At 50.1% G+C, this 19703-nt stretch overlaps 1 protein-coding gene across 4 annotated transcripts in view; it reads right to left on the reverse strand.

Moving 5' to 3' along the window:
* AREL1 (apoptosis resistant E3 ubiquitin protein ligase 1) overlaps positions 1-19703 on the reverse strand; it is a 618076-nt gene that overhangs the window by 337215 nt on the left and 261158 nt on the right. For all 4 annotated transcript variants that reach the window (XM_086937491.1, XM_086937493.1, XM_086937492.1 and 1 more), the window contains one exon: positions 12641-12782. In XM_086937491.1, the coding sequence (XP_086793617.1) occupies positions 12641-12782 (142 nt within the window). The remainder of the gene's footprint in view (positions 1-12640; positions 12783-19703) is intronic.

Below are 19703 nucleotides of genomic sequence, written 5' to 3' on the forward strand. Positions count from 1 at the left end.
GATTTTAGGTGCTAGTAATGTCCTAAGAGTCCCCGTTACCTTCTCAGACAGCGCGGCGATTTAATTTAAAAATAAAGCGGCTAAGAGCCACGAGCAGTAAAATGGGCAAAGTAATAATTAATTAATAGGCGCGACCCAGTAGCGCCGATCACGCAAACAAATAAGTTTAAAAATCAGCAAGTATCCTTCTGGACTGCAGCGCTTACCTTTCAGGGGGAGCGCCCAATCCTATCTGTCTTAAATGGGCTCCTGTGTGCCTACCACGTCACCCAACAACTAGCCTGCTACCCAAGATGTCTGCCGCAAACCGGCACTACCTCGTCCAAGATGTCCCCCACGCAGGAAGAAGCAACTAAAGGCCCGCTAAAGCAGCGGTGAGTGTTTTCAAGATTTTAGGTGCTAGTAATGTCCTAAGAGTCCCCGTTACCTTCTCAGACAGCGCGGCGATTTAATTTAAAAATAAAGCGGCTAAGAGCCACGAGCAGTAAAATGGGCAAAGTAATAATTAATTAATAGGCGCGACCCAGTAGCGCCGATCACGCAAACAAATAAGTTTAAAAATCAGCAAGTATCCTTCTGGACTGCAGCGCTTACCTTTCAGGGGGAGCGCCCAATCCTATCTGTCTTAAATGGGCTCCTGTGTGCCTACCACGTCACCCAACAACTAGCCTGCTACCCAAGATGTCTGCCGCAAACCGGCACTACCTCGTCCAAGATGTCCCCCACGCAGGAAGAAGCAACTAAAGGCCCGCTAAAGCAGCGGTGAGTGTTTTCAAGATTTTAGGTGCTAGTAATGTCCTAAGAGTCCCCGTTACCTTCTCAGACAGCGCGGCGATTTAATTGAAAAATAAAGCGGCTAAGAGCCACGAGCAGTAAAATGGGCAAAGTAATAATTAATTAATAGGCGCGACCCAGTAGCGCCGATCACGCAAACAAATAAGTTTAAAAATCAGCAAGTATCCTTCTGGACTGCAGCGCTTACCTTTCAGGGGGAGCGCCCAATCCTATCTGTCTTAAATGGGCTCCTGTGTGCCTACCACGTCACCCAACAACTAGCCTGCTACCCAAGATGTCTGCCGCAAACCGGCACTACCTCGTCCAAGATGTCCCCCACGCAGGAAGAAGCAACTAAAGGCCCGCTAAAGCAGCGGTGAGCGTTTTCAAGATTTTAGGTGCTAGTAATGTCCTAAGAGTCCCCGTTACCTTCTCAGACAGCGCGGCGATTTAATTTAAAAATAAAGCGGCTAAGAGCCACGAGCAGTAAAATGGGCAAAGTAATAATTAATTAATAGGCGCGACCCAGTAGCGCCGATCACGCAAACAAATAAGTTTAAAAATCAGCAAGTATCCTTCTGGACTGCAGCGCTTACCTTTCAGCAATCAGTGCGGGTTTAATGTGCTGAGAAGTTTGATATCAAACTTCTCAGTTTTCAGTGAAGCCATCATGGTGCTGTGGAGTTAGTAATGACAATCTCCCAGCATCATATACTCTTAATGGCATCACTGCACTTACAGTGCCCAGGAATGGCCATGGGTGCTGTATGGGCGCAGGGCTCATGCACTTGTGCCCACACCACTGGCACAGGGCACCCAGCTAGAGGGGTGACTGATGGATGCCAGGGCAGTGAGCTAGTGGGCATGGCACACAGGGATGTGTGCCATGTCGACTCTTTGTTTAGTTCTGCACCTAGACACTCAGCCTGCAAAGGCAGTATGTGGGCGTCAGGGCACAGGGCCCCTAAGGGTGGCACAATAAGTGCTGTAGCCCTTAGGGGTCTTCTCTGGTCACCATGACCTGGGTACCATTTACTAGGGGCTGACAGGTATCCAGAGATGCCAACTGGGTTTTAGTTTCAACAGTTTTAGGGAAGGAACACAGGCCAAGGGCACCTGGTTGGCAGGAGCCCAGGGCACACTCAGTTATAGCAAATCAGCAATTCAGCAAAAAGTGGGGGCATACCTATGCAAGAAAGATGCACTTTCTCAGACAACTACAATGGCTTCTCCTTCCAAATCAACTTCAGGATAAGCTGCATCACAGACAAAGACACCAGGACTAACACACCTTGATACACTGCACAAAAAGTAATCACCTCAGGTGAACACTGCCACACCAGAAGCCAGAACACGGATTTCTACTCTGTCAACAAACAAGGTGCTTACATTCAGTAACGCCCTTTCTGGTAGAGACTCTATATAACATTTGAGTCCTCACCATTTGAATATTCCCAAGGTATAAATCTTTGAGAATTAACCTCTTTATACTGATAGATAGCTCTGTGTGGCTCCACACTATGCCATTCCACTCTGGAAATTATGTGCGGGCCTAAGTAGGCGCCACTCCAGCGCGCTGACATCAGTTGCTTTTAAGGCTGTCCATGACTCCAGACACTGAGACCCAGAAGCAAATTGGCTTTGATCAGTGTGAAAATGTGTAGACTTTGGATCTTTTTATTTAATTCACAAAATGGGGAGAGTTAGCAAGGAATCTGCGGCTAAACATCTTCACCAGAAAGAGTTCTTCTGACAAACACTTCTAACCACAGTTTCCTCACCTTTTGAGCAGATATTAGAGCACAACCTTCACAAAATGGGTCTGTGAATCGACTCAAACCAAGACGTTTTGTAGGACCAAGCAGACTAAATGCCTTTCTCAGCAGACCTGGCTGTCCGAATAGTAGTGCTTCGTAAACGTATGGCGCAAAGCCCATATAGCCACCTGGCAGATGTCAAAGACAGAAACTCAAGAGTGCCAATGCAGTGGTAGCAGCTTTGGCCCTGGTGGAATGGGCTCGCAGACCTTCTTGAGGCTGTTTTTTGGCTAAAGCGTTTAACAGCTTGAGGGAGAGTATGATCCAATGGGAAGAGGTCCTATTCTGCAAGGCCTTGCCTTTTTTCACCCTGGCAGACTCCACATAGAGCTGATCATCCACCTGGTGTTCCTAGGTACAATCAGTGTAGAAGCTCAGCTGTCTATTGGGGTCCAAGCTATGGAGCCTCTCTTTTTCCTTACAGGGGAAAGGAAGAGCATAGAATGCCAGCAGGGTGATGGTTTGATCAACATGAAATGGAGTCACAACTTTTGGCAAGAAGGATGTTTGTGTCCTCAGAAAGAGCTTGTCTGGGAAGAAGGTGATGTATGGCAGGTCATCACAGAGAACTCGGAGCTCACTAACTTGCCACACTGAAGTGATGAGGAACACGGTGTGGATGGTGAAGAGCCGTAAACATCAGCTGTGAAGTAGTTCAAAGAGTTGCACATCAAATTTGGAAGACCCAACTAAAGGTCCCACTGAGGCATAACGAAAGGAGAGGAAGAATGTGTCTGAACTGGGGTGGTGGAGTGAGCTAAAGAATGGTGATGGATTAAACCCAGATCAGTTGACTGGGGGTGAGTGTTTGATTTGCTCAAGCGCTCCGTCCATCATCCCCTTTGGTATAGAAAGGATAGGAAGAAAACAGGTGATGGAGACCTTTAAAAAAAAATGGATCACAAACAGTTACTTAAATAATGAGAGCTGGTGTGGCAACCATAAAAAGACAGAATCGAAAGGTATCCCTTAATTGTGTCCAATGCAAAGCCCAAATCTCTAAACAAACAATAGTACGTCATATAGCTTGGACTGGAGGGGTAATCTGGTGTGTGTCACACAAAACCATACATTTGTCCCCACTACAGGAGTATAGTTTTGTCAAGGGCCGCTTGGCCACCAAAATGACATGACACACCTCTGGAGGAAGTTCAAAGGAGTTCAGATGACACCAATCAATCTCAATGCATGAAGGTGGAGGTTGCCCTCTTGTTGAGACCGCAGGACCTACCTGAGGGGCAACCTGATCGGAGGACAGACGCTCAAGCCCAGGAGTCTGGTTACCACACTCTCTGTCCCTAAACAGGGAATACTTGAATGGCTGTGCCCAGTCAATCCTGGTCTTCTTCAGAACTCTGGGCAGAAGTGGTAGTGGCAGGAAGGCATACAGGAGTACAGAGTTCCAACCTGGGCAGAATGCATCCTCATGCGAGAGGTGCCTTGACAATTCCAACATATAGAATTTCTAATATTGTGCGTTCTCAACGGTGGTGAATAGAGCAAGCAAAGGATCGCCCCTTTCGCGAAAGAGACCTTGCACCACCTCGGGGTATAAATGCCACTAGTGATCCGCTAGGCGTTGATGGATGAGCTTGTTCGCCGTGGCATTCAAAGATCCTGAAAGGTGGCTCACCACCAGGAAGATTCCTTCACAGTCCAGCCAATTCCAGAGGTGAGGTGCCTTCTGGCACAGGGTGCAGGACCCCACACCATACTGCTTGTTGCGATTCCACATGGCGGTGGTGTGGTCTATAAGCACCTGCATCAGTCCTCCTTTTGATAGATGGACCGAAGGATTTTAATGCAAAGCAGATGGCCCTCAGCTCCAGGAGGTTGTTATGGAGCCGGACCTCTTTCAGAAACCAAAGGCCTCTGATCTTCACCTCTCCCAGGTGGCCACCACAACCCAAATGGGCTGCATCAGTCACCACTGTCAGTTCTGGGTGGGGCAGGTAGAGGGATCTGCCACTGACCCATTTGCGGTTCAGTAAAAACCACTGCAGATCTTTCACAGTTTTCTACAAGATCTGGGCATGGTCAGAAAGGTCCCTTTGATGTAGGGCACACTGAGACTTCAGATTCCATACAGCAGCTCGCCATATTTTTTTTTTTTGTTAAAGATATTTTTATTGAAAGTACAAGAAGGAAGAGAAAAAGAAGGAAGAAAAGATAGAAACACAGTAAATGCAACAAGAGCCCTCGCAGGAGTTCACTCTGCATGGCCAAGGAGCGGTAATATTGCTGAAGATTGTACAACGCGGCCACCCTAGCCAGGATGATTCTCAAAGTCCGCCAGCCAACAACGGTGTCCCCGACGGGAAGTCCTTAGAAAGGCTTCGGTTCACAGTGGCACCGGGCAGAAGCCATCCAAGCCAGGGGCTTATTCGACCAGTTCAATTTGCGCCTCCTCACGTCTCGGCCATACGAAGAACAATGCAGCGAGGTGTAACAAAGACCCACCCCCCCTTGAGACAGACAGAACAAAACGCCCCCCCCAAACTCCTTCAACCCTCCAACCCCCCTCCCCCCAGTGGTGGCAGCCAAGCAACAGGCACACATCCAAACATTCTCTCACACTTGAAACAAATGGAGTGCACGTAAAGTGGGCGGACAGACCGCCAATGGTAAGCCTCGAAAAAGGAAGCAGACTAGCGGGCCCCACCTAAAGATTAAGTTTTTGAAATCCCCTCTGAAAACATCCGCCAAACGTTCCATACTCAGCAACTTCCACAGCCTAGCACACCAGAGGGAAAGTGCAGGGGCTTCCTTCTTTTTCAAAGCCGCAGCCAAGGTCAACTTGGCCGCACCTATGCAAAGCCAAAGGATTTGTTTATCCGCCTTAGTCTGATGCTCCAGGAGCGGGTCACGGAGACCCAGGAGCACGAAGCCTATCGAGTCAGGAATCGGGTAACCCAGCACATCCTTGATCTGGGACAATATCTCCTCCCAGTAGGGGCGAATGACAGGGCAGTCCCACCAAATATGGCGAAAATCCCCCAAGAGACCACATCCTCGCCAACATCTATCCGACGCCGAGGGAAAAATCTTTTTCAACCGGGCCGGGTAAAGATACCAATCCAGCATGGTTTTCATATGGGCCTCCCTGAGGTCAATGGAATGGTTAAATCTGTGTAAATCACGCCAGAGGTGAGTCCACTCCTCGTCAGAGATATCTCGCCCCAGGTGCTCTTCCCACAAACTCATATATCTAGGGCGAGGCGAGATAGCAGTGGCCAATAAAAGACCATAGAGGAATGAGATCACCCCCTTCATGGACGTTGCGCGGGTGATAAAGGATTCGAAATCTGTGGGAGGCCTTGTCGCTGCATCCCGCACCTCCGGTGACAATGCCCAGTGTAGCATTTGGGCATGCCGGTAACGCTCGGACGGTAGCACCGCGTAGTCACGCATGCAATTATGGAAGGTGAGCGGCTCATAACCATGAAACAAGTGTGTGAGCGCGTGGCAACCCCCCGCTCTCCACCCGTCAAAGGGGCCCTCCACGAGAGCCGGTGGAAAGGCCGGGTTAAAATGGATAGGGGTGAAGGGGGACGGGAAGGAGGTCCACCTCTCATCGCTGGAAACCGAGTCCCAGACCCTCAGGGTGGTACTCGTAGGAGTGCTAATATAGGCGTTACGAGGGCGATCCCCCTTCGCCTTCCAGACCAGGTCCCATATCGATCTCCCCGCCACACTCCTGTCCATATGCAACCAGTGCTTCTCCGATTCCATCTGGGTCCACTCGACCAGCACTCGGAGTTGCGCCGCCTTATAATAGAGGTGCATATCTGGGAGGCCGACCCCACCCTTCTTTAGGGGCCGACGCAGCGTGAGAAAGGAAAGTCTAGCGCGGCCCCCTTGCCATATATAGCGCAGGATCACGGATTTAACACGCCTGAAAAAGCCCCCCTCCAAGGCGATAGGAAGTGCTTGAAACAGGTACAGGAGCTTGGGGAGCAGCATCATTTTAACTGCATGGACGCAGCCCAGCCAAGAAATGAACATGGGCTTCCATCGATTAAACTCGGTCTGTATCCGGGCCAGCAGAGGTGGGAAGTTGGCCGTATACAAGGTGGTAACAGATGAGGTCAGCCGGACCCCAAGGTACTGTATAGAGGAGCTAGCCCATGACAGGGGCGTGAGCGGCCGGATACGGTCCACCTCAGCAGACGGTAGCGTGAGGTTAAGGATGTATGACTTGCCGGGGTTGACCCGGAAACCCGCCACTGCTTCAAACTGAGAGAGCACTTCCTGCACCCGTCCAAGGGAATTCCCCGGGTCTGCTAGTGACAATAGAACGTCATCCGCAAAAACGGAAATTTTATGTTGCTCTCCCGAAAAGGGGAGACCAACAATGTCCGGGTCCTCCCGCACCCTAAGGGCCAGAGGCTCAATGCTGAGCGCAAAGAGTAGGGGAGATAGGGGGCAGCCCTGCCGCGTACCCCGGGAGTGTGCAAAGAAGGGTGAAACATGGCCATTAACCATGACCCTCGATCGAGGACTATGATAGTTGGCCCGAAGCATATCGATGAATTTGGGGGAAAAACCAAAGGCCTTCAACGTACTAAAGAGAAAGTTCCAGTCCACCCGATCGAACGCCTTTTCAGCGTCAAGGCCCACCAAGACCGCCGGGATCTTAAAGCGATTAGCCTTCTCGATCAGATGAATCAGCCTTCTGGTGTTTTCGTGGGTCTGGCGACCTTTTATGAATCCCGATTGGTCGGGATGGATAAGAGCAGGCATAAGGTCCTGGAGCCGAGCAGCCAAGATGGAGGAGTATAATTTAGCATCTACATTTAATAGGGCTATGGGCCGGTACGACTCACACTTGGAGGGGTCCTCCCGGCTTTGGGGATAATCGAAATCATCGCTTCTGCCATAGTGCCCGTAGTCTGGCCTGCCTCCCTCATGCCATTGAAAAGTCACACCAGAAAGTCCCCCAGTTCAGAGGCAAAGGTCTGATAGAAGGGCGCCGTGAAGCCGTCTGGGCCAGGCGCCTTAAGCGGTTTAAGGGACTTGATTGCAGTCAACACCTCCTCCCTAGTGAAGGGGGCTTCCAGAAGGTCATTCCACTCCTTGGAAACCTGCGGAAGTGGATGAGCCCCTAGGTATTCCCGCTGCTCTTCCGGCTCCAGATTATCCGCCGAGTACAGGGCGGCATAAAATTTGCCGAAGAGCTCCGCCTTGGCCGCGTCCTTATGCTCCACGGCGCCGGAGGGCGCCCGGATGCCACCTACATATTCCCTCTCACGCTTATCGCGAAGCTGTCGAGCCAGATGTTTCCCCACTTTGTTGCCTTGAGCGCAAGAAAGGCGCCGTAAGCGCAGGAGGGTATAGTCCGCCCGATTGTTATAGTGGGCCTCGAGTTTACCCCGCACTGCAGCAAGTGGACGAAGCGTCCTTCGAGAAGGATTCTGCTTATGCGCAGTTTCAAGTGTCGCCAGCTCCGCCTCCAGCGCCTCCCTTTCCTCGCGCCTAAGTTTGTTCAGGGCGGAGTTCAACGCGATGCACGTGCCCCGTGTCGTCGCCTTAAAGGCGTCCCATTGGGTGAAAACCGAGGTGTCCCCAGCTTTGTTAAACTCAAAGAATTCACCAATGGCCGCCCTGAGTTTCTTGCATGACTCCTGGTCACGTGTAAGGGAGATAGGGAAATACCATTTGCGGTGTGGGGACGTCTCCGGGGCCCAAGTCAAGCATACTGCCAAAAGACTGATCTGATACAGAGAGTGGAAATATCCTACTTTCCAGCAAGTCCCCCTGTAACGACTGATTTAGAAAGATGTGATCGAGACGCGAGTACGTGTGGTGAACATGGGAAAAGAACGTGTAGTCCCTAGCGTGGGGGTGGAGGGCGCGCCAGCTATCGATAAGACCCAGACTGTCCATAGCGTCACGCAACTCAGGGGAGAAGAGGCCTGCCTCTGTCCTCTGTTGGTGCGAGCAATCAAGGCCCCTGTCCCAAACCAAATTGAAATCCCCCATTACTATCAAAGCTCCCTCCCCAAAATCCCCTACCTCCCTCATGAAAGCCTCAAGGAACCCATTTTGGCCCGTGTTCGGCGCATAGAGAACCACCCACGTGCAAAGCTTGCCAAGGAGCATCCCCTTCACCATCAGCCATCTACCCTCCTTGTCGCTTTGTACCCCCATGGGTTGAAACTGAAGTGTAGAACGGAACAAGAGTGCCACCCCCCGGTGCTTAGTAGTGGCAGAGGATTTGTAAATCAGTGGGTATTGCTTATTCTTAAGCCTGGTTTCGTCCCTACGGGCCAAATGAGTTTCCTGCAGTCCCACCACATCCAAATGATGATCTATAATGTATTTCCACACCTTCTGACGCTTTTGAGGGGAATTAAGGCTGTTAACATTCCATGAACCTATCGTAACAGGCATCATTTAGACGTTACCCTCCCCCACCCCGCTCCACATAGTGCCCCCCGTAGTACCATAAACAAACCGACCACACTCGCAATCATACCAGGTCCACTGCTATCACCACTGAGCCCATTCCAAAACAACCCTCCCCCAGTCCAAAGGAGCCTCAAAACAACATACAGAAAAAACAGTTTCAGAACCAGAAAGAGAACAAAGAAAGCCGGACATGACCATAAGGGTCGGGGTTAGAAGACCCGGGTAATGCCCCCTTCGAGTTCAGGGTCGGGCTAACCCTCCAATGGAGCACAGTCCCTCAATGTACCTGAGGTGGTAGAGCCCCCCCAGCCCCACGGGCCGCTGTTTGGGGAGCCTAGGCTGCCGAAGAGCTGTCCATCCGGCTCGAATCAGCCACCGAAGCCAGAACCTCTCCCCTCTCACTTTGGCTCGCCGAGGGAGTCGGGCCCTCCGCCATACCATGCCGGCCCACTCTCTGCCAAACCGGGGAGCGGGAACGGCGACGTCTTCCCGGGGAGGCGCTGGCGCCAGCCGACGCAGCCTCCTCCTCCATACCCAGAAGTTCCCTGGCGGCTGCCAAAGATCTCACTTGCACCAGCCTGTTCTGCCACCTAAAGATGAGCCGAACGGGGTGACCCCAGGAGTAGGACACCCCGTGCTCCCGCAGGAAATCCGTGATCGGGCGGAAGTCCCGCCGCTTCTGCAATGTGGAAGCCGCCAGGTCCTGAAAGAGCTGGGGGCTGTGTCCTCGAAACTGTAGGTTGTTGGTATCCCTGGCTTTTCGTAGGATCCTCTCTTTCAATTGGAAATCGTGGACACAGACTAGAATGTCCTGCGGTGGTGAGCGTGCGCCACGCGGCAGCCCAACCCGATGCACTCTGTCCATGCGGATCTCCGAGAGGTCCTCCTCCGCCAGAATCTGCAGGAACAGGGCCTCCACATATTCCCGCAAATTCTCACCTTCCCCCTCCCAGGGTACCGCTCGGATTCGAATGTTATTACGGCGGGACCGGTTTTCCAAATCTTCGCAGTGGGTCTGAAGGTCTAAATTTTGCTCTCGGAGCCGGAGCATGTCCTGCTGTAACTGATGGACGTCACCAGTGAGGCCTAGATCGTGGTCCTCCAGGGTCGCCACCCGTTCTCCGATGCCATCCACATCTCGGCGGACCTCGCGCAAATCGGAGGCCAGCTGTGACTTCAGCTCCGTGATGTCGTCCTTGATGGACGCAAAAAGTTCAATCAGGAAGGCCTTCGTGACTGGGCCATCCCCGTCGTCCTTTACAGGGGACTTGCTAGAGCCGGGGGGCGATCCGGATGGACCTTTTCCAGGGCCGTCCTTCCCAGTCCTATTCATGTGGTTCCTCGTCGTCATGATGAGGAGCCTCGGCCAGCCCCCGCGCACTTCACGGTCACCAGGAGCGTCCCGGGATATCAGGCCGCGCTCCCTCGCACCCTCCGAGATCTCCGCTCTGCCGTCACTGGGAGGCCGGGGCAATCAGAAGATAGCAATCGCCGTGTACTCTTAATGTCCGTTGGTTCGCCCCCGGGTTATAAGGGGTAGGGACGGATCAGCACCTCTTCTCCTCTCGGCCCTCTGCGCTGTCCAGCAGCCGCCAGACAGGTCAGCGCCTCCTCACCACCTCCGTCCGGGCGACGTTAGCCAGATGAACCACAGGGGCGCAGATTACGTTCGTGATGGCCCCAATCGGGGGGTCCCACAGCGCGATCGCACCACACCGCAACTCGCTGTGACCCAGGGTCCCCCGGGCTATGAGCTGATGCACTCTAGGCGATGTAATGTAGGCCGCACCAGCGCACCGTGCGTCACCGCCTCGACACCTCGGCTAAGTCCGCCGTTCTAGGTCGTAGCTCGTCGGGAAAAGGCTCAAACGCATTCAGGGCACCTTAGTAACCCCAAGAAAGTCGATTCCGGAGCCGAGATCGCCCCAGTACAGCTACACAAGGCTATGAAGGGCTCGGGGTGCCGGAGAAGCTCGCAGGCACGTCTCACTCCGTCGCCATCTTGGCCACGCCCCCCCTCGCCATATTTTTAACATTCAAAATATCAGTTGTCTCCCAGGCATTACAGGTACTCCACTGGCTGCCAATACAGAGTAGAATCACTTTTAAGGCTATTTGCATTACCTATCGGGCCTTACACAACTCTGGCCCACAATATTTTAGATAAAAGTTGATCTGGTACAGTCGTACCCGAACATTGAGATCAGCGGACAACAGACTTGTTGTAGTACCAACCTTTAAGAGAGCACGCTTGGGAGAAACCAGTTTTGTGAGTAGCACCTCAAAGATATAGAACTCCCTCCTTCTGTACCTTAAGACATCCCCCAATCTTCTTCATTTCAGAAAATCCTTGAAAACCTGGCTTTTTAATCAATAAACATAAGATAGTTGTGCTTAATTTTCAACCACCTTGTGCTACTTTTTACCCGGACAGCGCCAAGACGCCTACGGGTATTCAAGAGCTCTACAAACCATAGTAACATAACCTAGCATAGATGAGCTGAGAAAGTGTACCACGCCAAACTGGTCCCGACATTACTAAATAGGACCCCACTTTGGTTTATAATAAAAAGAGTATATTTTGATTAGCTGGAAGCTTCAGAATAGCAGCAGTTACAATGGTTGAATCATAAATCTCGTGGAGGTCATTCGCAGTGAAATGAACATGCTCTATAAGGGGTGTCTCCCTGGCATAAGTGCTTAAAATTCTAACATGAGCCAAAGGGCATATTCTTGCCATATTAAGAGTTGCACAGCCTTCTATGCAGTAGGTGGAGTTGCTTGGCCTCTTTAGTTGGTATAACAAGTGAATATAAGATTGTCTTCAAGAAAAGTAAAACCATAGCAATCCTTTAGGAAGCATGGAGAGCTGTCACAGCTATACTTTTAAAAAGAGAAGACTAAAAAACAGATTTCTGGGTTAATATAGGAATAATGCATTTTAAAAATGGCTATTTACAGAGCCTGATATAAAGAGAAATTATCTGCTATTTCGTATGAGTGTGCTGCCATTCCCTAGAGTGGTGGCAACATGTTCTAGGAGAAAATATTCTGCACACGCAAAACACATTTGTTTCAGTGCTCTAGTGTCAAAAGGGTGCATTTGATGATAGAGGCATTCCTCAAACCCTTTAAAACATTTTGCCACATTAAACATCATCTGAAACTGTTAATTAAATCAGCCAAGGACTAGGAATAGCAATCACTGTAACAACCTCGGCTATCTACCGAAATGCACTAGCACACCTCTGGACCTCTGAAAAAGAAGTGCTGCTCTCGGAGACAAAATGACAAAAGACATGCACCAGAAGAGGCAAGCAGTCTACCATCCCATTTCCTATGTACATTACTGTTCATCTTAAATCCACTGGAAATTAATGTCGTATATTCTCCTTATAAAATCATACTCTAATTTTTATCCACAACATTACTAGGACAACTCCACATCAAAATTACTGTTCATCTGACCCAGCGTTTAATACTGAAACTTTCTTAAAATTAATCAATATTCTCTCTTCTCTACAGCTTCACATTTACTCAGTACATTCACCACCTACCCTGCTCCAGCTTAAATAGACAACAGTATTCATTCCCTGCTCCACAACAACAGCATGTACTTTCTCCTTCCAACTTCTTACCTATGTTTTTATGTAGAAAGCGTATGAAAGTTGCTGCCATTACATTCCTCTCCTTGCAGCTAAGCTCCACTGGGGGCTGAAGTCCATCATCCACCACCAAGGTTTGCAGTTTGTGCACTGGATCAGGTCCATGGTAGGAAAACTAGACAACCAGAAAAACATAAAACATCTTTCAGAGCATATTTTTGTGCAAAGAGTTAAAAATAAAAGATAAATAATATGAATGTCAGCAGCCCTACATGCCAAGAACAGATGCATACTGGTAAGTAGCATATTCCGTTCGAGGCATGTGGGCTGCTGAATTCATATCTTGTGCATAGACTGTATAGCAGTATCTCCTCTAGCGGTGGATACCTGTGCCAGCTGCAGCAGTTTGAGAAAGAGTTTTGAGGACAGCCTGGCCTACAGCAGCTTGTTGTTTTGTTTGTACATCTACACAGTAATGTTTTGTGAAAGTGTGTATGGTGGACCATGTGGCTGCCTTACAGATGTCTTCAAGAGGAATATTTCCTAGGAAAACCATGGATGCCCCCATTTAGCTAGTGGAGTGTGTTCTTGGGGGGACGGTTAAAGTGCGTTTTGCCTTTTGATAGCATATCTGAATGCATTTAACTATCCATCTGGCTATTCCTGATTTTGAAATTGGATTCCCCTTGTGCTGTGGTGCAAATGCAACAAACAGTTGCTTTGTTTTACGAAAGGATTTAGTTCTGTCCACATAGTAAAGTAGAGCTCTCTTTACGTCTAGTGTGTGCAGTGCTCTCTCAGCTACTGACTGTGGATTTTGAAAGAACACTGGCAGTTCTATTGATTGGTTGATATGGAAATTGGATTCAACCTTAGGCATGAATTTAGGGTTTGTTCTAAGAACCACCCTGTTGGCGTGTACCTGCATGAAAGGTTCTTGAATTGTAAGCGCTTGTAATTCACTCACTCTTCTGAGTGAGGTGATGGCCACTAGAAAAGCAACTTTCCACATTAGGAATTGTATTTCGCAAGAATGTGAAGGTTCGAAAGGAGGGCCCATGAGTCTGGTAAGCACTATATTGAGATTCCAGACTGGGGAAGGGGGTGCCTAGGAGGAATCACCCTTTTTAGACCCTCTATGAAAGCTGTGATTGCTGGTATTCTAAACAGTGAAAGGTGTCGTCTGTTTTGAAGGTGTGCTGCATTGGCAGCAAGGTGTAGCCGTATTGAAGAGTATGCTAAGTTACATCTTTGTAGGTGCAGCAGGTAACATATAATGTTTTGTATTGATGCGTCTAATGGATTGATTTGGTTATTGTTGCAGTAAATAACAAATCTTTTCCATTTAGCTGCATGGCACGCTCGTGTGGTTGGTCTTCTTGCCTCCTTAATGATATTCATGCAATCTGGGGGCAAGTTAAGATATCCAAACTCTAAGACCTCAGGAGCCAGATCGCTAGGTTCATTTGGTTGGGATCTGGGTGTCTGATTTCTCCATGGTTCTGAGTTAGAAGAGGAGGTGCAAGGTGCAGTCTTTGATGGGGAACTACTGAGAGTTCTACCAAGGTTGTCTCGCCCATGTGGGAGCAACTAGGATTAGTGTGAGGGAGTGTTGCCGCAGTTTGCGTGCTACCAGCGGGATCAGTGGTGCTGGGGGAAAAGCGTACGCAAATCTGCCCGACCAGTTCATCCATATCGCATTGCCCTGTGACAATGGATGTGGGAACCTGGCGGCAAAGTATTGGCATTTCGAGTTTTCTTTTGTGGTAAACAGGTCTAGTTCTGGGTGACCCCACTCCTCGAAGAATGGTTGGAGGACCTGGGGTTGAATCTCCCATTCGTGTAATTGCTGGCTGTGCCTACTGAGCAGGTCGGCAACTTGGTTGTCCTTCCCTGGAAGGTGTTCTGCTAGGAGAAAAATGTTTTTTGGAATCGCCCACTTCCAGATGCTCTGTGCCAGATGGGACAGCTGTGGAGAGTGCGTTCCTTCCCGTTTCTGGATATAGTACATTGCGGTCATGTTGTCCGTCCGGATCAACACCGTCTTGCTGTACAAGTATTTCTGAAATGCTTTCAGGGCTAGGAATATTACTAGCAACTCTAGTTGGTTGATATGCAGCCTTTTCTGCTTGTTTGTCCAGAGGCCCTATACTGTGTATTTAAGGAGATGGGCTCCCCAGCCTGTCAGTGATGCGTTCGCTGTTAGTACCAGTTGTGGAACCGGCTCTTGGAACAGTCGCCCCTTGGAAAGGTTTTGTGGGTCCCACCACTGCAGAGCGTTGTGAGTGCGACTGTCTACCAACACTAGGTCTTTTAGTTGTCCTTGAGCCTGGTTCCATTGCCGTGCTAGGCATTCCTGTAATGGGCGCATTTGTAGTCTGGCATGGGGGACAATGAATATGCAGGAGGCCATCATGCCTGTGAGCTGCATAAAGACTTAAGCTGGGAGAGAGTGTTGTGGCTGGAATTTTCAAATGAGTGTCTGCATACTGGCTATCCTTGTTGAGTTTGGATACGCCTTTGCCACCAAGGTGTTTATGGTGGCTCCCAGGTACTGCTGTATGTGGGACGGTTGCAGGGTTGCAGATGTGATTTTGTGTAGTTGATTGAGAATCCCAAGCTGTGTAGCAGCTGGATTGTCAGAGACGTGTGTTCTGCGCATTGTTGGCACGATTTTGCTTTTATAAGCCAATCGTCCAGGTAAGGGTACACATGGACGTACAGCCTCCTGAGATGTGCTGCCACTGTCGCTAAGCATTTTGTAAACACTCTTGGAGCCGTGGTAACCCCGAAGGGCAAAACCTTGAATTGGTAGTGTTGAACTTCTATTGTGAACCTGAGGTATTTTCTGTGGGCTGGATGGATGGGTATGTGGAAATACGCATCTTTGAGGTCCAGTGTTGCTAGGAAATCCCCCTGTTGTAGCAACGGGAGCACTTGTTGTAATGTGATCATATGAAAGTGCTCCGACAGTATGTATTGATTTAGGAGTCTGAGGTCCGATATTGGCCTGAGAGAGCCGTCCTTCTTGGGAATAAGGAAATATAGGGAGTACACTCCCTTCCCTTGCTGTTGGAAAGGGACTTGCTCTATGGCCCCCTTTTCTAGCATGCAGTTCACCTCTTGTTGTAATAGGGTGATGTGTTCTGTGGACATTGGACAATGTCTTGGTGGTATGTTTGGTGGTGTAGAAGTCAGTTCTAGGCAGTAGCCAGACTGGAAAATTTCTCTCACCCACCTGTCTGTGGTAATTGTGTTCCAGACGGGTAGGAACTGTTGGAGTCTGCCTCCGACCGGTGTTAAGTGGTCTGGAGGTAGTGGAAGAGAGTCACTGTTTTGAGGCAGTGGAGGCTCTGGTGTTATTGCCTCCACGGCCTCTTCCCTTGGTATTGTTACCTCTGTAGCCTCCTCTGGTGGTGTTTTTAGCAAAGGAACTTTGTGCGTTACCTTTATATGAGGTCGTTGTTTGTGAGGTATGTCCTTGTGTGTTTGCCCTATATGAGGAGTGACGAAAGGAGCACCTTTGTTGCTGAAATTGCAATGCCCCCATAGATTTTGCTGTCTCTGTGTCCTTTTTCATTTTATCCAAAATATTGTCGACAGCAGGGCCAAACAGAAAGTCCTGATTTACAGGCTGGTTAAGGATAGTGGACTGTACCTCATTTTTAAAACCAAAAATACGCAGCCGTGCAGGTCTGCGGAGTAGAACGCTAGTGTTGATTGACCTAGCTGCAGTGTCTGCTGCGTCAAGCGTGCATTTGATGGAGTCGTTTGTTATGAATTTTCCCTCCTGTATGAGATCTTGGGCTTGTGCTTTGAAAGGCTCAGGTAGGTGTTGCATTAGGGTCTCTAGCTGGTCGTAATGCGCCCTGTCGTACCGAGCCAGTAGAGCTTGTGTATTAGCTATCCTCCACGAGTTGGAGGCTTGTGCCGCTACTCTTTTCCCTGATGCCTCTAGTATCTTTGACTCTTTGTTTGGGGGAGGTGCTTCCCCGGTTGTTTGGGAGTTGGCCCTTTTACGTGCGTTGGCCACTACCAGTGAATCAAGTGGTAACTGCCCTTTGATGTAAGTAGGGTCTGTAGGGGCCTACCCTATACTTTTTTCTATTCTGGGGTTGATTACCCGTGCCCTGGCTGTGTCCTTAAATATGTCAGGTGCATGTTTCAGAACTCCTTTTAATATGGGAAGTGTTTTGACACTTTTTTCTGATGTAGGGAAGGTGTCAAACAAGAAGTCTTCTTCAACTGGGTCATTATGCATATCCACGTTGTGGAACTGTGCAGCCCTATCTATGAGCTGATTAAAAACTACTGTGTCGTCAGTAGGAGACGGTTTAGTAGGATAAGAGGACATGTCAGGGATGGGATGGGTGTTATAAGGGTCAGTTTGCTCTTCCCATGGATCCTGAGGGTCAGTGTTCTGTGGGAAGTCATATTCAGGCTGTGGCTCATCCCCTGTGTTACCCTTGTCGTCCCGTGATGAGAGGGAGAGCAAGGAACATAAGGATTGAAAGGAGAAGTAGGTATGATAGGTTGAAAAGGAATGAAGGGTCTAGAAGGAGAAGTCCCAAAGTCCTTTTTCTTCAGTGGAATAGGGGACTGAGGTTCAAATTCCAAAGGCCTCTTTTTCCTATGCAGGATGGTAACTTTACCAGGTGGAAGAGTTCTTCCTCAACAGTCCTGGGTTGAGCCTTAGGCTTTGGTTTGTAGACAACTTTAGGTTTAGGAACCGGCTTTTTCGGCTTGGGCCTTTTTTCGGGTCGACTGTGTCTTTCAGGTCGACGTGTTTTTTGTGCCCCGTAGGCTTCTTCGGAGAACTGTTATCTCCAGAGTCGATGTTTTTGTTGGTATCGACTGGAGTCTTTAGTTTTTTCGGCTGAGCGTCTTTCCCGGAGTCGATTGGCTTCTTTGGATCGACTGGCATCTTCGGATCCGGTGTTTTCGGTCTGAGAGGACGTTCTGGCTTGGACGCGTGCTTCGGTACAGCGCCTTTTGTGGGGTCGGCGTTTTTCGGTGCCGAAGGCTTGTTTGGGTCGGCGACCTTCTTTGGTTCGGCGCTCTTGGGTTGTGTGGCCTTGTTCGGGTCGACAACGTGTTTTGGGTCGACAATTTTGGGCTGTGCGGCCTTCTTGGGGTCGACAGTCTTTTTCGGCTTGACGCTCTTTGGCTGTAAAGCAGCGTTCGGATCGACGCCCTTCGGGTCAGCAACCTTCTTTGGCTCTGGAACCTTCTTCGGGACGATGTTACTGGGCCCTGGGGTCTCTGAAGGTTTCGGTTTCGGAGCCGAGCCGGGGCAATCGAAACTTTTTTATGATCTTGGCTAAGGCCTTTTGGCGATGCCTTGACCGGAGCCGTTGTTATTGGGGTAGATGGGGTCGGGGGCAGGGTACTCACGATTTGCCCCGGCGGGATCTCGTCGTCGGAGTCCGAGTAGCCCTCTATGGTGACGATCTCTAGGTCAGAGTCAGGCGCCTCTTGTAGTTCTTGGTCGTCATCGAAGATGTTGTCCGGGTCTGGTGCCTATCGCTGCATTTCTTGCCTGGCTGCACGTCGGTTCCGAATAGTTTTCTTGGATCGAAACTGTGCACAGGCTGGACAGCTTTCCTCTTTATGGTCTGGGGAAAGGCACTTGTTGCATACTGAGTGCTTATCAGTATGTGGGAACTTGGTGTGGCATTGCGGGCACCTTTTAAATGGGCTTCTTACCATCGACGGTCGGCTCACGTGGCGTCGGAAAGGCCCAACGGCCCACGTCGTGGACCGCTTGGAGATGGAAGGCTGGATCGAGTAGAGAGGCACCGATCGAGAACAATACAGTCGAACCGAAGGCCTTTTGGCCTTTAGAAAAGTATTGTTTTTGCTTCCGAAGTTGGAGTATAGGAGTTTGCATCCGAACCCAATGGCGGAAAAAAACAATCTGAGGATGGAGAGGATGCCCATGCGCACTTTAGTCCAAGGGAGGAGTCACCTATCTCGTGATACTTCGAAAACTCTTCCAAGACAACAAGTGCAATCATCCGGACCCAACACTAGGCGGCGATATATGCACAAGATATGAATTCAGCAGCCCACATGCCTCGAACAGTATAATATCTGGAGCGACAACACAGAGCCATAAAAGATGACACACTGCAAGTTCACATCCGTTCTAGTCTTTTTTCCGCACATGTTTAAAAGTGGAGAAGAAAAGCCGGGAATGGTGTGACACACGTGGCACCGCAGCTTCTCTCTGGCCTGGCCTTTCAGCAAGTCGCCTCTCCAGTGGCTATCTCTCCAGGATGGGCACACATTTCAATGTCCCTGAGCCAAAGAGGGCACCAGTAAATGAAATGACCCGGTGGAAACCGGCCTCCGGCCACGGGCTGGATCGGCCGTGGTCCAGAGTTGATGGCCCCCATTCTTTAGAACCGTGAGCCCAGTCTGGAGTGCTGTGCCCAGGTAGTCATTGTACACACAGGTGTGGATGCAGAGGCACATTCGGGTCCTCTTGCAGTAGACGGAGCCCAAAATCCGTACTTAGAGCTGCTCCGCCTGCCTCCTTATCCTTTGACTGCGGAAGTTAGAGAGCACCTGACCCAACTGCAACTGGGAACATTAGGCCCCCACAAATGTCTTATGTACTGGAGAGTCCACAGGGGACTGCAGTTTTAGGGACAGGCTCAAGTTCCTCTCCCATGGAAGAGGCGAAAGCTGGGAACAACCAGAAGGCCCAGCAGAAGAGCAACCACCTGCGGTTCCTGCCCAACAGCCTAGGCAAGGGCCCTTCTGTTAATGTGTGGGCACCCTCTATCCAGTGTAGGCCCCTTTGACCCAGCTCCCTCCGGCTGGCACCTCAGACAGTGCTCCTAACTTCAGCCTGCACAGTAGTCCTCCCAGAGGAGGGTGGGGTGGAGGGGCTGAGGTCTAAGGCCATTCTCCTGGGGCCCAACCTGAAGTCTGCCCCGACATCTTGTTGCTGTAGCAGCTAACAACAGCCAAAAATGGCCCCCCTCACCATTACCCCAGCGTAGATGATGCCCGGCTAATGGTATTTTGAGCTCAAGCTCCTCCTTTCGACGCATGCACTTGCTGAGCCTCACCGTACCAGCTCGGTCGT

This window comes from Lissotriton vulgaris, chromosome 9 (genome assembly GCF_964263255.1).
Source record: "Lissotriton vulgaris chromosome 9, aLisVul1.2, whole genome shotgun sequence".
NCBI lineage: Eukaryota > Metazoa > Chordata > Amphibia > Caudata > Salamandridae > Lissotriton > Lissotriton vulgaris.